This window comes from Balaenoptera borealis (assembly GCF_965194805.1).
Source record: "Balaenoptera borealis genome assembly, chromosome: 16".
NCBI classification, from domain to species: Eukaryota; Metazoa; Chordata; class Mammalia; order Artiodactyla; family Balaenopteridae; genus Balaenoptera; species Balaenoptera borealis.
Window position 1 is genome coordinate 28,773,418 of NC_138872.1, and position 14,693 is coordinate 28,788,110.

General features: G+C 37.3%; 1 protein-coding gene across 6 annotated transcripts in view; it reads left to right on the forward strand.

Moving 5' to 3' along the window:
- Positions 1-623: 623 nt before the first annotated feature.
- RAD21L1 (RAD21 cohesin complex component like 1) overlaps positions 624-14,693 on the forward strand; it is a 30,575-nt gene continuing 16,505 nt past the window's right edge. For 2 of the 6 annotated variants that reach the window (XM_082361439.1, XM_082361441.1), the window contains exons 1-8: positions 624-735; positions 2,538-2,713; positions 3,904-4,033; positions 5,608-5,701; positions 7,396-7,502; positions 12,055-12,225; positions 13,148-13,240; positions 14,209-14,319. In XM_082361439.1, coding sequence (XP_082217565.1) covers positions 2,570-2,713; positions 3,904-4,033; positions 5,608-5,701; positions 7,396-7,502; positions 12,055-12,225; positions 13,148-13,240; positions 14,209-14,319 — 850 coding nt within the window. In that variant the 5' untranslated portion in view covers positions 624-735; positions 2,538-2,569. Of the gene's footprint in view, positions 736-797; positions 2,714-3,903; positions 4,034-5,607; positions 5,702-7,395; positions 7,503-12,054; positions 12,226-13,147; positions 13,241-14,208; positions 14,320-14,693 lie in introns of those variants that run through there. The other 4 variants (XM_082361442.1, XM_082361444.1, XM_082361443.1 and 1 more) reach the window with 4 other exon arrangements.

Here is a 14,693-nt window from a genome sequence, read left to right on the forward strand (position 1 = left end):
CCCTGAAGTGCTGGTCAACGTGAATGATCTTTTTAACAACAACAATAATGATAGGTAATATTTATTGAGCATTTATTATTGCTAGGCTCTTTACATGCTTCATCTCACTCATCTCTTACAATACCCTATGGCACAGGTACTTTTATTATCATCATTTCCATTTTACAGATGAGAAAAACTAAGGTTAAAGAGATTTAATAACTTCTCCAGGGACCTCCTCGCTCTAAGTGCAAAAGATGAGACATCATCCTGGTGATGTTCAGAGGCCAAGCAGAGGGGTCAGACATTACCACCCCTCATAATTGTTTTGCAGTGACTAGTGACCGGGTCGCTGAACAGGTAAGCTCCTCGAGCAAGCACCACGCGGGAAACTGCTCTCAGTGTCCCCCATCCCCGCCCCCGTCCGCGTCCCGGGCCCCTGCCCCGCCCTTTGCCCCACCCACCCATGCCGCCGACCCTTAGCCCCGCCCACCCTGCCGCCCCGCCCTAGGCCTGCCCTGTTCCCTGCCCACTGCCCCGCCTATAGCCCCGTGCCATCCCCATATGCCCCTCCCCTCGCCCCGCCCCGGTCCACTGCCCCGCCCCGCCCCGCCCCGCCCTGCCCGTCACCCGGCCGCTCACTCCCAGAAGCCCAGCAGCTCAGGGAGCGGAGCGCCTGAGATCCAACGCGCGGATCTGGCGACTCTTCCTCCAGCCCCTGTTCGGGCGCGCCTCGCTTCAGACCCGGCGCTGGAAGTAGGGCGACGGGCGGGACCCGGGGGCTGGAGGCGGGCTGGATCACGGGGGCCGCGGCCACCCTCATCCCCACACGTGCCCCGCCGGGCTCTTCACCGGCACGAGCCCTGAGGGACCCCGCCTGAGGGGAGGAAGCGAGCGCTTGGGGTCACTCCTCAGCCTCGGTGTCCCTCTCTGAGTACCCGGCCTTCAACTCTGAGGAGTCGTGTGTGGAGGGAGCCCTAGGCTTCCGAGCCCTTGGCTCTCGCCGTCTTCTCCTCACATCCCTGCCCCGCTCCCCGACCCCAGCACCTTCCATTCCTCTCCCCTCCCCCATTCGCTCTCCCTGGAAGGAGCGCCCTCTGTGGCTCTCTCCCCCTCGACGCCCCCCCACCTCCAGGGTCCGCTTTCTGCCCCTTCCTCCCGTCCTCTGCTCCCCTTCGCCCACCGCCCTCACTCTCCTCACTGGGACTCTTTTCCACGAATTAAGCCTCCTCCCTGGCTCCCAGTTCCATGTACTATCCTTAGCTTTACTTTGCATGAAGTCAATTCAACCTAGAAATAACTCACAGGACAACGGGGCTTCTGTGGGGGATATTTTTGTGGGGTGAGGTAGGAAAATCAACGTCTCAGGAAAATCAGAGTGCTCAGGAAAATCAACGTCTCAGGAATACTAAATCGCAAGGTTGTTTTTTTCTTAAAGTTTACTAGTAATCATACACCTGGGAGCAATTGAAAACGACAAATTGGAATTTATTCCAAAATACCCAACACACAGAGGAGAAAGGAAGAAAGTGGAGCCAAGGCAGGCATAGGCCATACACATTAAAATCTCTAGCTGTCCCATTGAGGAATGTGGTTCGGTAGATTGCATAACCTTTATTTTGGGCCCAATGATTTGATTCTTGGGGTGGAAATGGGCATTGATCAAAGTTCATCTAAGTTTTTAATTCCGTGGCTGATTTTGTTTTTGTATTCACTTTGGTTCAGTTTTCTCTTTTATCAGAACTTTAAGTAGGAAAGAAGTTAAAAAATGCTTCTCTAGTGGCAGTTTAAGATTACTTATATGTAAATAATGACTTGATTCTTCTCTAGAAGTCAGCCAAAGCGTTATGACATCCCTTTGCCTAATACTGGAGCCTTATGATGTTATTGAGAATAGTACAATTTGTGGAAATGTGCATAATTATTTTGTCTTTAAGTGAAGGTTTTCTTTTACCATTCTTATTTCGAAACATTAAATTTGATTCTTTTTTTTTCTTCCCTTCCTCTGATTCTTTTCCTATAGTTTCTTTTCTTTTTTTTTTTAATTAATTTATTTTTTGGCTGTGTTGGGTCTTCGTTGCTGCGTGCGGGCTTTCTCTAGTTGCGGCGAGTGGGGGCTACTCTTCGTTTCGTTGCGGTGCGTGGGCTTCTCATTGCGGTGGCTTCTCGTTGCGGAGCACGGGCTCTAGGCGCGTGGACTTCAGTAGTTGTAGCACGCGGGCTCAGCAGTTGTGGCTCACAGGCTCTAGAGCGCAGGCTCAGTAGTTGTGGCGCACGGACTTAGTTGCTCCGCGGCATCTTCCCAGACCAGGGCTTGAACCCGTGTCCCCTGCATTGGCAGGCGGATTCTTAACCACTGCGCCACCAGGGAAGCCCAATATAGTTTTGTATTTTAAATAAAAGTTTCTTTTTATAAGAAAATAATTTGAATTGAATAATGCATTGAATTAGAAGATAATCTATTTTATAAAATTAATGAAAAATGGTTTTGCTTGCTGTAAAATAGCACTGAAAGATTTTTGTATCAAAATTTAAATGTCTTTTAATGTTCTCTCTAGTTCATTAAATACTACTAAGGAATACAGGCACCATGTTCTACACACATGTGCTTATGAGTAAGCGAGGGCCATTGGCCAAAATCTGGCTTGCAGCTCACTGGGAGAAGAAACTCACAAAGGCCCATGTATTTGAATGTAATCTAGAAATAACCATTGAAAAAATTCTTTCACCTAAGGTATGTTATTCATTAAAATTATAGTATGTATTTGCTATGACTTATGGAGAGGAAAGGAATTAAAATACATTATATCATGAAATATATTTCCAAGGAAGCTTTACTCTTAAATGGTCTTCTCATTTTTATTTCCTATAGCATTTATTGTCTGGACATAAACGTATATTGATTTCTGTTGGTAATTAACTCTTTTATATGTTTATCATAAATTGATTGGATCCTGAAGGATAAAGGCCATGTTTTATACATATCTTGTGATTGTTTCTTATTCCCTAACAAAATACTGTATACATAGTAGGTACCAAATGAGTATTTCTTAGAAAAATAATGGGTGAATGAATAGGGAGAGAAGAAAGAAAGGAGGATTGAGTATAAATCAAAATATATATGAAATCACTTCATAAGCAAGGTACTATGTTCATTATAAAACACTATAACAAGCTATTACAATTTGCATTAAAATATCATTTTAATATTTTTATAGGTTAAGTAGTTTTCTTCTTGAGAGAAGGATGAATTATAATTGAAAATTTACCATGTGTCAGGCACTGGGCTAGACTTTATGTATGTTCATTAGTTTACTTAATCTTCACAATAACCCTATGAGATAGGCCTCTTTTAGCCTCAGTGATGTGTGGTAATTAAGAGCATGAACTTCTGAGCTGGTCAAATTTAAATTTAATTCCTCCTCTATCACTTAATAGTTTTGTTACTTTGGGCATGCTGCTTATCATGTCTGAGTCTCAGTTTTTTCTTCTGTAAATAGAGGTTGTTGTCAAAATTAAATAAATTAGTGTATGAAAAGCTCTTAGGACAATGCCTGGCACAAAATATGTATATAATAAATTGTAGCCATTATTAATAAATTGAAGTTCAGGAAGGTTAAATGACTCAGCCTCAGCAACTGAGCCAAGGCTTGACCCCAAGTCTGCCCGACTGCAAAGGTTATATACTTCCCATAAAACCAATAATAGCATACTTCACTTAAATGCCACATTAGATTATCTTCACTGAATAAAAAAGTTAATCATTTTACAAGGTGAGGTAAAAGTTAAGTGATTCACCTTAAATAAGAATACAAAATGTCTGCTTTTTAAAGAGAAGAAATTCTTATTATTTTATAATTTTCAAAGAACAGAGTTTATGAATCTAATTTTTAATATTCTAATACTTTAAAAAATTTTTGAAAGGTGAAAATTGCACTTCGAACTTCAGGACACCTTCTTTTGGGAGTTGTTCGAATCTATAATAGGAAGGCAAAATATCTTTTGGCAGATTGCAGTGAAGCATTGCTTAAAATGAAGATGACATTTCGCCCAGGTATACATGCAATATTGATTTGTCTCACTCGTCTTTGTTCCCTTTTGCATTTTTATTTTGGGTGGGCTCTTTTAATTGGCAGCACTCTGTAGTTCCAGCGTGAGTATGGTGAATGTAAACTTCCTTCTGACTGAATCTAAGTTTCCATGGTTAAGAACAAATTATATTATTTTCCTTGCTCTTTTCCTGTGTTTGCAGGAAGAGGTTATGCTTTCAAAAACTTGGAATGTTCCTGTATATTTACACAAGAAATATACTTAATGCTACCACACTTGTGTAAGAAACACTGTTATTCAGTTTTAATGGGTCACTTGGTTTGCCATATCTGTTTTTGCCTTTATGAGATAAATTAGAAAGTGTGATTGACAAAACCTAGATATCAATAATTGTCATTGTTTTCACAATTCTCAAGACTCTAATTACCATAGCATGCTATTTATGAAATATTATAGAAAATCTCTAGGCATTCCAAAGTGCTAGAGATTTACATGTGTCATAAATAGAAAACTTTCAAATTTTTATTTAATTTTAATTTTAGTTTTAAGACTTTAGTCATTTTCCACCTTGTATTATGTTTATCTAGGTACAGACCTTGCCTTTCACACTAGTCTGCAAGCTCCTTGAAGGCAACATCTTTGTCATACTTATTTTCTGAATCTCTTATAGTACTTGTCTCAGTGCCTTGCACATACTGTTCCCTCAGTTAAAATGGGTGAATCAGGATTGACAAGGGTTTATTTTCTTTATTTAAAATATCTGTAGAATCTCTTAGTAGGTTTATAATTATATCAAATATGGTTCAATGAAATAAATTTGTTCATTATTTCACTTATATATTCCATAAATATTTATTGATCTCATACTTTGTGTGAAACACTATGTTAGGCTCGGGGATACAAGGACAAACAAGACAAATAAGGTCCCTTTGAGCCTGGTGAGAAAATCAGATAATGAAAAAGGTTTTCTAAAAAAATTATTATAATAATTATAGATTGTGCTATGAAGGAATATAAAAAGAGTACTACTACAGAAAATAAGAGAGAAGTGTATTTTAGTTAGGCTAATTGGGAAAAGCCTTTCTGAGAGGATAGAATTTAAGCTCAGACTTGAAGAATGAGAAGTATCCAGCCATGTAAGAAGTCCATGAGGGAATAGCATTCTGGGCAGAGGGAGCTGCAAGAGCAAAGGTCTTGAGGTGGTAAAGTGCTTGACTCATTCAGAGAGCAAAAAGACCAGTACGGTTGGAGTAGAGTGAGTACGGGAAGGTGTTGTTAGATGATGCCTGCAGGTTTTGTAGGGATACAGGGCCCTGATTAGAAATTTGGATTTTATTTAAGTGCACTAGGGAAGTCCCTGAGTCATTTTACGTATGGGGGTGATCTGATCTAATTTCATGTTTAAAATATCACTCTGGCTGTTTTGTAGAGAAGAGACTGAAGAGGAGCAGGAGTGGATACAGGGAAACCAGTTAGGAGACTAAGCAGTTAGTCCAGTGAGAGAAAGTAGAGATTTAGTTGGAAGTTTATTTTATATAGCATCATGGCTTATTGAATGTGGTATTTTATCCTTTTCAGGACTGCTTGACCTTCCAAAAGAGAATCTCGAAGCAGCTTACAATGCGATCACATTGTCAGAAGAATTTCATGATTTTGATCCCCAAAATGTGAAGTAAATTATTTTATTTTCCTTCAATTTGATTTTCCTGATATTTTGTTGTTTTACATTTTCAGATTTCATGAATGCAGATGGAACATAGTTAACAACTGAAGTACACATGCAGTTGACAAAGACTTAAATTTAGTGTGAAATTTCGAAGTACAAAACTAAAAATGCATCATTATATTTGCTGAATATAGTTTGCAATATTGACAGTATATTCATTCATTCAATATTTGTTGGGTGCCTGCCATATGCCAAACACTGTTCTAGGCACTGAGGAGATAGCTCCTGGCCGCATGAATCTTATATTTCAGTTGGGGGAGACAGGTAATAAACAAACAAATATATAGTATGCTAGGAGATGATTAGCATTATGAAGAGAAATAGAAAATAAAATAATAGAGAGATCAGGAAAGGCTTTTCTAATAAGGTCCAAACAGAAATCTAAAGGAAATGAAGGAACAAATCATTCAGTAATGTGGGGAAGAATGTTCCATGTAAAACAAATGGAAAGGCTCTAAGGCAGAGCATGTTGGACCTATTCAAAGAACAGCAAGGAGGCAGGTGAGACTGGAGTGGAGTAAATGAAGGGCCCAGTGGTAGGAGATGAGGTCAGAGAAGTAGCTGGGGTGCAGATGATGGAGGGTGTCATAGGCTATAATGAGGACTTTTCTTTTACTCAGATAGGGAGCACAGGAGGGTTTTGAATAGGAAAGTGACTGGATCTGACTTGACTTCAACATGCTTCCTCTGGCTACATACTATAAGGGGGAAAGGAAGGAAGCAGAGACCCTGTGAGAAGATTATTGCAGTAAGAAGTCCAGACAAGAAATCTCTGTGATCAGTTCTCAGTCTTCATTTTATTAAGGTGGTAGCAGTCAAATTATGGATATATTTTGAAGGCAGAGCTGACAGAATTTGCTAAGGATTGGATATAGTTTGAAGAGAAAGAGAGAAGTGAAGGTTGACTATATGATTTTTGGCATGAGAATGAAGTTACCAGTTTAATGAGATTAGGATAACCAGAGCATGGCAAGTTTAAAGAGGGCAAGGTAAAGGAAGTAAATTAGGTTTTGGATATAGGTTTTGAGATGCCTGTTACACATCCAAGGGGAGTAGGTAGGTAGTTGAATATCTGGGTCTGAAACTCAGGAAAGATGTGTGATGGGATATATAAATTTGAGAGTTGTGAGTATGTAGATGGAACTTCAACCATGAGTCATAAGAAATCCCTGAGGGAATGAGTGTAGATTTGAGAGAGAGAGAGGTCTGAGGACTGAATGTTGGGTCATTCCTAATAGTTAATAATCTGGGAGATGAGGAAGAACTAATAAAGGAGATGGAAAAGGAACAGCCAGTGAGGTAGGAAGAAAATCAAGAGACAGTAGTATTGCAGAGGCCAAGAGGAGAATGTGTTCCATGAGGAAGGGAGTGAACATCAATTTCAAATGCTGTTGGGTATGGTAAGTAAGATAAGGGCTGAGAATTGCCCATTGGATTTGACAATCTGGAGATCATAGTTCATTATATCATATGTATGATGAACTAGTGTTTGTAAGGAATACTATTGAGAAAATAAAATTCTCCTTTGTTTTTATAATAAAACATGTTTTCTGTTTAAGGGTGTTTGTTTGTTTTGCAGTATACTGCAAAATCATTGTGTTCTGTTCACATGTTTTCCTCAATCTTATATTTCTCCATAGTGCTATTGATGTTTCAGAACACTTTACTCAGAACCAAAGCAAACCAGAAGAAATCACACTTAGAGAAGATTATGACAATGATCTACTTTTCCACGCTGGGAGCTTTGGTGAGAATATTTGAGAAATTAAAATTACAAGTCATAATCAATTATATTTGCATTTTTGTATTAAAACAATGCCAAAGCTATTTCTATGCCAGTAGAAATATCTTTAGAATGAATTTTTTGATGTATAAATGTAACCCCCCAATAAGTTTATTCCTGCCTTTTTCTACTATAGGTGTCAATGCCAAGACTCAGGCTTAGCCTATGCTTCCCTTCTCAGTGTACAACCGTTTATTGAATATCTACTATATGTCAGGTACTATCACAGGCATGGGCAATACAAAGTTTAAAGAAGTACTTCCTGCTCTCAAGGAGCTTCAGGCTGGGAGAGAGACATATAAATAAACAGTTGCTGTAGTTAACATATACACAAGGTTTTACACATGTGCTGCATACAGAGCCTTCAAAATATATTTCCTCTAAATATGATATCAATAACAGATTTTAAAATAGCTTGGGAGTGAGGAGAAAATACACACTAAATACACATTGATTGGGAAATAAAGTGTTGAATGTATTTTAGAATTAAAGCTATACGGTGTAATTTAACTATATAGTATTTGTTCTTTTTTATGGCGTTTACCACTCTCTGATTTGTATCATGATATTTATTGTATTGGTCTGTATTGTTCTGAAAACTCCATGAGGGTAAGATCTGTGTCACATTCATCTTTGACTTTCTTATAGTGCCCAAAGCAGTGAGCATAGGAGAAGGCTGGCCTAAATTTGTCTTAGGTGGAGGAGGGTGATCAAGCATCAGTAATGCTTGAGCTACCTCGTAACCTCCACTTCTCATCCTGACTCTCCTTCCATAACTCTATGATCTATAGCTGTGTTTCTCAAATGATCTGTGGTGAAGGACCAGTTTTATAATTTTTGTCAATTTCCTATCTGTCATGGAATGATACTTTTGTAGAATATAATAAAAATTAATTACTAGAAAAATTTAAAAACTTACTTAAAAATCAACATGTAAGCCTCAAGTTTTTGTTATTAGATCCAACATGTATAAAATTACTCTGCGACGTTATATTAAAACTTTGTAAACATTTACCTCTAATTTGTGTATTTACTCTGTTGTGGACCAACACCGTCCACAGACCCTACTTTGAGTAGCACGCATCCCTTACTGGCTGTTACCCCAAACCTTGAAATGTAACACATTGGTAAAAAGTTAATCATATTTCCTACTGCCCAAGATACTCTTTACACATTTCCCTGTAAATGCTATTGCTCTTCTTCAGCCCTGAAACTTTAGGATCACTCTTTTTTTTTTTTTTTTTAATTTATTTATTTTTATTTATTTATTTTTGGCTGTGTTGGGTCTTCGTTTCTGTGCGAGGGCTTTCTCTAGTTGTGGCAAGCGGGGGCCACTCTTCATCGCGGAGCGCGGGCCTCTCACTGTCGCGGCCTCTCTTGTTGCGGAGCACAGGCTCCAGACGCGCAGGCTCAGTACTTGTGGCGCACGGGCCCAGCCGCTCCGCGGCATGTGGGATCCTCCCAGACCAGGGCTCGAACCCGTGCCCCCTGCATTGGCAGGCAGACTCCCAACCACTGCGCCACCAGGGAAGCCCAAGGATCACTCTTAACTATGCTTTCTATAAGCTTCATACCAGTGCTAATTAAAAAAAAAAATTGGAAATGTCTCTTAGGTATTCTTTCTGTTTCCCTAGCACCAGTACTAAATATATATATATATTTAGTTCACCAGTACTCAAGTGCTGAAGTGCTGTATACCCTCCTACACAGTTTCTTCCAGGCCCCACATTTTATACAGCTCTGCAAGAGGAATTATCCTTAAATTCCATTTTTTTTCCACATCACATTTCTCTTCTTAAGTGCCTTGGGTCCCTATAACTTCCTGATAGATACTCCTGCCTCTCCTCAAGACCCTCTACCAATTTATCACCATCTTTATTAACTTTGTTTTACCTTAATATAAACTTTTTGCTCTAGTCAAGCAAATGTCTTACCAGTCAACCAATACAATTTAGTTGTTCTCAGTTCTGTCTACTACAATTCAAGAAGGTGGGGAGAACATGTCCTGAGTAGACTGACAGAACTGGGTTTGAATCTGGGCTTCCTCTGTTGATTTGCTGTGTGATATTGGGCAGATCTCCTAGCTTCTCTGAGCCTTACTGCCCTATATGTAAAATCGGGATATTACTAGCAACATCACAGTTATTTCCCTTATTCTCTCCTTTAGTACTCTCTACCAATAAGGGATTTTCTCTCCTTCAAAAACTAGTTCAAACCTAATGTCCTCTAAGAAATATTTAATGTTAATCCATCCTATTCTGGATTATAACATAAGAGTGAAAGCAAAGATTATTTCTTTAATTTTTTTTTTTTTTATTTCTTTAATTTTTTGGTGTACTCTCAGATTCTCATGATGTTCAGTGATCAGCATATACTGTCTGTTCATAAATGTTATTATCTTATTGACCAAGACTGATTTTTCTTTTGGAAGCTATCAAGGTGTACCTGGAAGATGTGAACAATATTTTTAGTTCTTTTGAAGAAGTTAATCTTTTCTATTGAGCAAATCTTTAGTCCAATACAATGAAGGTTGCCTTTTTTAGCTCTTTCTTTCTAGAAGATGTAGGCCTGTAGAAAAATTTCCAGTGAGCGATACTTCATGAGTTTCTTTACTGACTAGCAGTGACGTGGGTTGCTAGAGGAAGGAGAGGACCAACCTCTGACCTCTGGGATTTCAGACTTCTAGACTGTGACCTCTGGGGTTTCAGACTTCTGGACCCAAAGATTCAAACCCAAGGAAGGGAAAGAATATGCATGTACTGACAGCCAGTATGGAAGCAGGTCAGTTTGAAGCAGGGAATTCATTTTATCTGCTGCTGTCAGTGTCTTAGGAGTCTTCTCTCATTAGTCTCCATTTTGCCAGAATTCTAACACCGTTACTAAGACTATCTTTGCTGCCTTCAGATCCTGACTCTATGATTTATTAGGGTGTGACTGTGTGCAAGTTACGAAACCTTTCTGTGGATGTTTCCTTGTCTGTACAATGAGGATTATAATAGTATCCTCTACTACATAATACAATGCACATAGTAACCACTCAGTTTATGTTAGCTAACCAGGTTTTATCTTTTTTACTGCTGTATCCAACCCCTAGCATATTGCCTAATACCTAGTCATTCAATAAATATTTATTGAACAAATGTTATAAGCCCATTCTTTAATATTTTACCTACCTTTCCATTACTTAGAAGGCAGACATACTCCTTATTTTGAATCCCTCCTTATGGACAAACAACTCAAGCAACTGTCCATGAAATAATATGAAATAATACTCGATCAAGTGGCATATGACCCACCTAAGGTAGAAGAAATCATTCCACTGTCAATAATAACCTTCTGGGAAGTATTAAACTGTACCACCACTAAAAACTCTATCCTGACATTTTTTTGCAATTTTTGCTTATTGTATTGGAAAAAGCGTTAGACTAGAAATCCAGTCTCCACTGATTAGCAGAATGACTTGAATAATTCAAATAATTTTTTTTCTTTTTTCTTTTTTTAATTTAAGTATAGTTAATTTACCATGTTGTGCTGATCTCTACTGTACAGCAAAGTGACTCAGTTTTACACATATATACATTCTTTTTTTAATATTCTTTTCCATTATGGTTTATCCCAGGAGATTGGATATAGTTTCCTGTGCTATCCAGTAGGACCTTGTTGTTTATCTCCCAACCCCAAATTTCCAGTCCATCCGTCTCCCTCCTCCGCTCCCCCTTGACAACCACAAGTCTGATCTCTATGTCTCTGAGTCTGCTTCTGCTTTGTAGATAGGTTCATTTGTGCCATAATTTAGGTTCCACATATAAGTGATATCATATGGTATTTGTTGTTTTCTCTCTGACTTACTTCACATAGTATGATAATCTCTAGGTCTATCCATGTTGCTGCAAATGGCATTATTTTGTTCTTTTTTATGGCTGAGTAGTATTCCATTGTATATATATATACTACATCTTCTTTATTCATCTGTTGATGGCCATTTAGGTTGTTTCCATGTTTTGGCTATTGTGAATAGTGCTGCTATGAACATAGGGGTGCATGTATCTTTTTGAATTATAGTTTTGTCCAGTTATATGCCCAGGAGTGGGATTGCTGAATCATATGGTAATTCTATTTTTAGTTTTCTGAGGAACCTCCATACTGTTTTCCATAGTGGCTGCACCAGCTTACATTCCCACCAACAGTGCAAGAGGGTTCCCTTTTCTCCACACTCTCTCCAGCATTTATTATTCGTAGACTTGTTAATGATGGCCATTCTGACCGGTGTGAGGTGGTACCTCATTGTAGTTTTGATTTGCATTTATCTAATAATTAGTGACGTTAAGCATCTTTTCATATGCCTACTGGCCATCTGTATGTCTTCTTTGAATAATTCAAATAAATTTTTAGCTCTCATTTTTCTCATCTGTAAAATGAAAGGAGCTATTCAAAATGATATCTAAATTCTAGCTTCTAACCCTGAAATTCTGTGTTTCTATGACTAACTCAATATTAATTATATGTATTTATTTAGAGGAGGAACCTGAAATTCTCAGAAGACATAGCTTCTTTGATGACAACATATTGCTAAATTCCAGTGGTCCTTTAGTTGAACAAAGTTCTGGAAGCCTCATTGGAGAAATATTTCTGTTCTATGACAGTGGAGATGGATTTGGAGATGAAGGGGCTGCAGGAGAAATGATTGGTATGCTATCTGGTCATATAGAAATTGGATATTTGTTTCAGTCAAATTACATAACATACTGGAAGTTTTATTCCATCAAACTAAAATTTCAGATATGCTTCTGTGTCATATAGGTCAACACATTGTTTTACACAAGTTTTCAGAATCTATGGTATATTTAAAATTTTAGGCTAGTTCCAAGTAAATAGCTATCTGTTTAAATACATTGATCATATAGGTTCTTGTTTTTATTTTTACAAATTTCTAGTCTTTAGAGTGGAAGAAGTGAGGTAAATATATTCCTCACAAAATATACTAGATTGTATACTAGAAAACATTGTTTTCTTTAGCAGAAATTGTGGGACAGCTATTCTAAAGGATCTGTCCAGCATTTTATATTATTATTTTATATTTATATTATGATATTATTATAAAGTCATCATAGAAATAGGATAGAGAAAACTGGGAAATCGAAATCCACTTAATTTTAAAGATACTGACCATTATATATCAAATCTTTTTTTTAATTCTCTAGTTTACAGTAAAAGGCTGGTTATGGCAAACTTTTTGAAATTTGAAAACTACGAAAAATAGTGGCTCTACCTTAGATCTCTACCAAAGGAGTTTGAAAACTTTTACTTCTTAATTTGAAATCTAAACATGGCTTTGTAACAAGGCTACTATCTTGGTAGTTTAGTAAATATTTCCTGAAATAAACGTTTAAAAATAGACTTTTAATAAAGGAAAGGAAATTAAATATATAAAATTCTATGTCATACTGCATGAAATATGGTAGTCTATATAACCAGTCAAATCTAGTTAAGTAGGGTTCACTCATTTTTTTTATCCCATCACAACTCCTTGCATGCAATACTGTCAAGTGTTTAGTGAACAAATGACAGATTCAACTCTGTATAACCAAAGTGTTTATTGTGTTTTCAAGACAATCTATTGCAAGATCAGAATATCCTGTTAGAAGACATGCATTTAAATAGAGAAATTTCCGTGCTTCCTGAGCCTCCCGATACTATAGTGGGTATGTTGTTTCTTTTGTGTAGAATGTGAACAGATACTAATATTCAAATTAAGCCTTAAAACTTATGGGTTTAAGTAGCAGTATAGTATAGTGAAAGATAATAAAGAGTGTTGTCCCTCAAACTCTTAGTCTGACTTTAGATAATATAGAATAGAAAACTAAATTCTGGGAAAAGTACAATGATGGGTATTTAATCGGGATTAGGTTTATTTGTTATGAGAGCACATTTAAATACTCTGCCAAAATACCCTGCTTTTGAATCATTAAAATAATATATGTTACATAGTAAAACATCATTAATGTTTGACATTAACATAGTTATTAATTATTAATATCACATTAATATTAATATAGCTTGACAATCTATATATAATTTGATATAAATTACAAATTTGGGGATATTTTCTACTTGAAATTGATGTGAAAGTACCTCAGATGATTTGAAGTCTTGTCGTCTGATTTTTCTTAAGAATTAAAAGAATGATTAACCCCATTTTGATTTTTCACTCTTTTTGATGTTACATTTGCTTTCTAACACAGTAGTAGAAATTTTAGATGTAAAAAGAGGCAATAAAAATTTAGTTATGTGTGGTTCTTTATGGGTCAGCTAATCATGAACAGAACATAAATTTTTTAGCAGACATATTGTCAAATTTATGTCAATCATTTATTGTGGTTCCTACCTCTGTTTTCACTTCTGATGTGACTGTAGCCCAGCCTTAGACGTGACAGGTGCAAAAGAGGGTGATACTACTTGACTCACCTGAACACTGCGGGCCCCAGACTGTATAATCTCTGAATCTCTTCAACTCTATTAAATACATGATTCTAAGAATTCAGATGTGGCTCCAGTTAGCAATATAAATCTACAGTTAGTTTGTCTTTCACTTTAATTCTCATACAGTCCTCTAGTTTGCAACATAACCATTATTTTTCTTAATAAATCCTGTTATGGCAACGTTGATTAGTAGAACCAGATAATCCAGAGTGTGTATGTCCACCTGAAAATGAAAAAATGGATGAAACCACATTATCAAATGAAGAGGAAGGATTTACCCTTGACCCAATTGATACTTCAGGTCAGAGTCATTCATGTTTTTATTTTTAGTTTTGATGCACTACTACCTTATTTACCCTGAGATATTTTAATAATTCTTAAAATATTATAGGAGGTAGTCAATCTAGTAATAACATTTATAATACAATAAAGAAAAAGTGTGAAGAAAATTTGGGATGGTCCTTTCATTATATTCAGTCCTGGTCAAACCATCTATCCAGCTTGGGAAATTGGAAAATGTAAAACAGAGTTCAGTTCCAATAGTTATCAAGCCATTATTCTGGGCACAGAAATGAAGACATAGTTCCTGCTTTTAAGAAGCTTACAGTCTGATCAGGAGATAAATAAGCATGCAATATAAAATAAGACAGAGTAAAAGGATCGGAATAGAGGCAC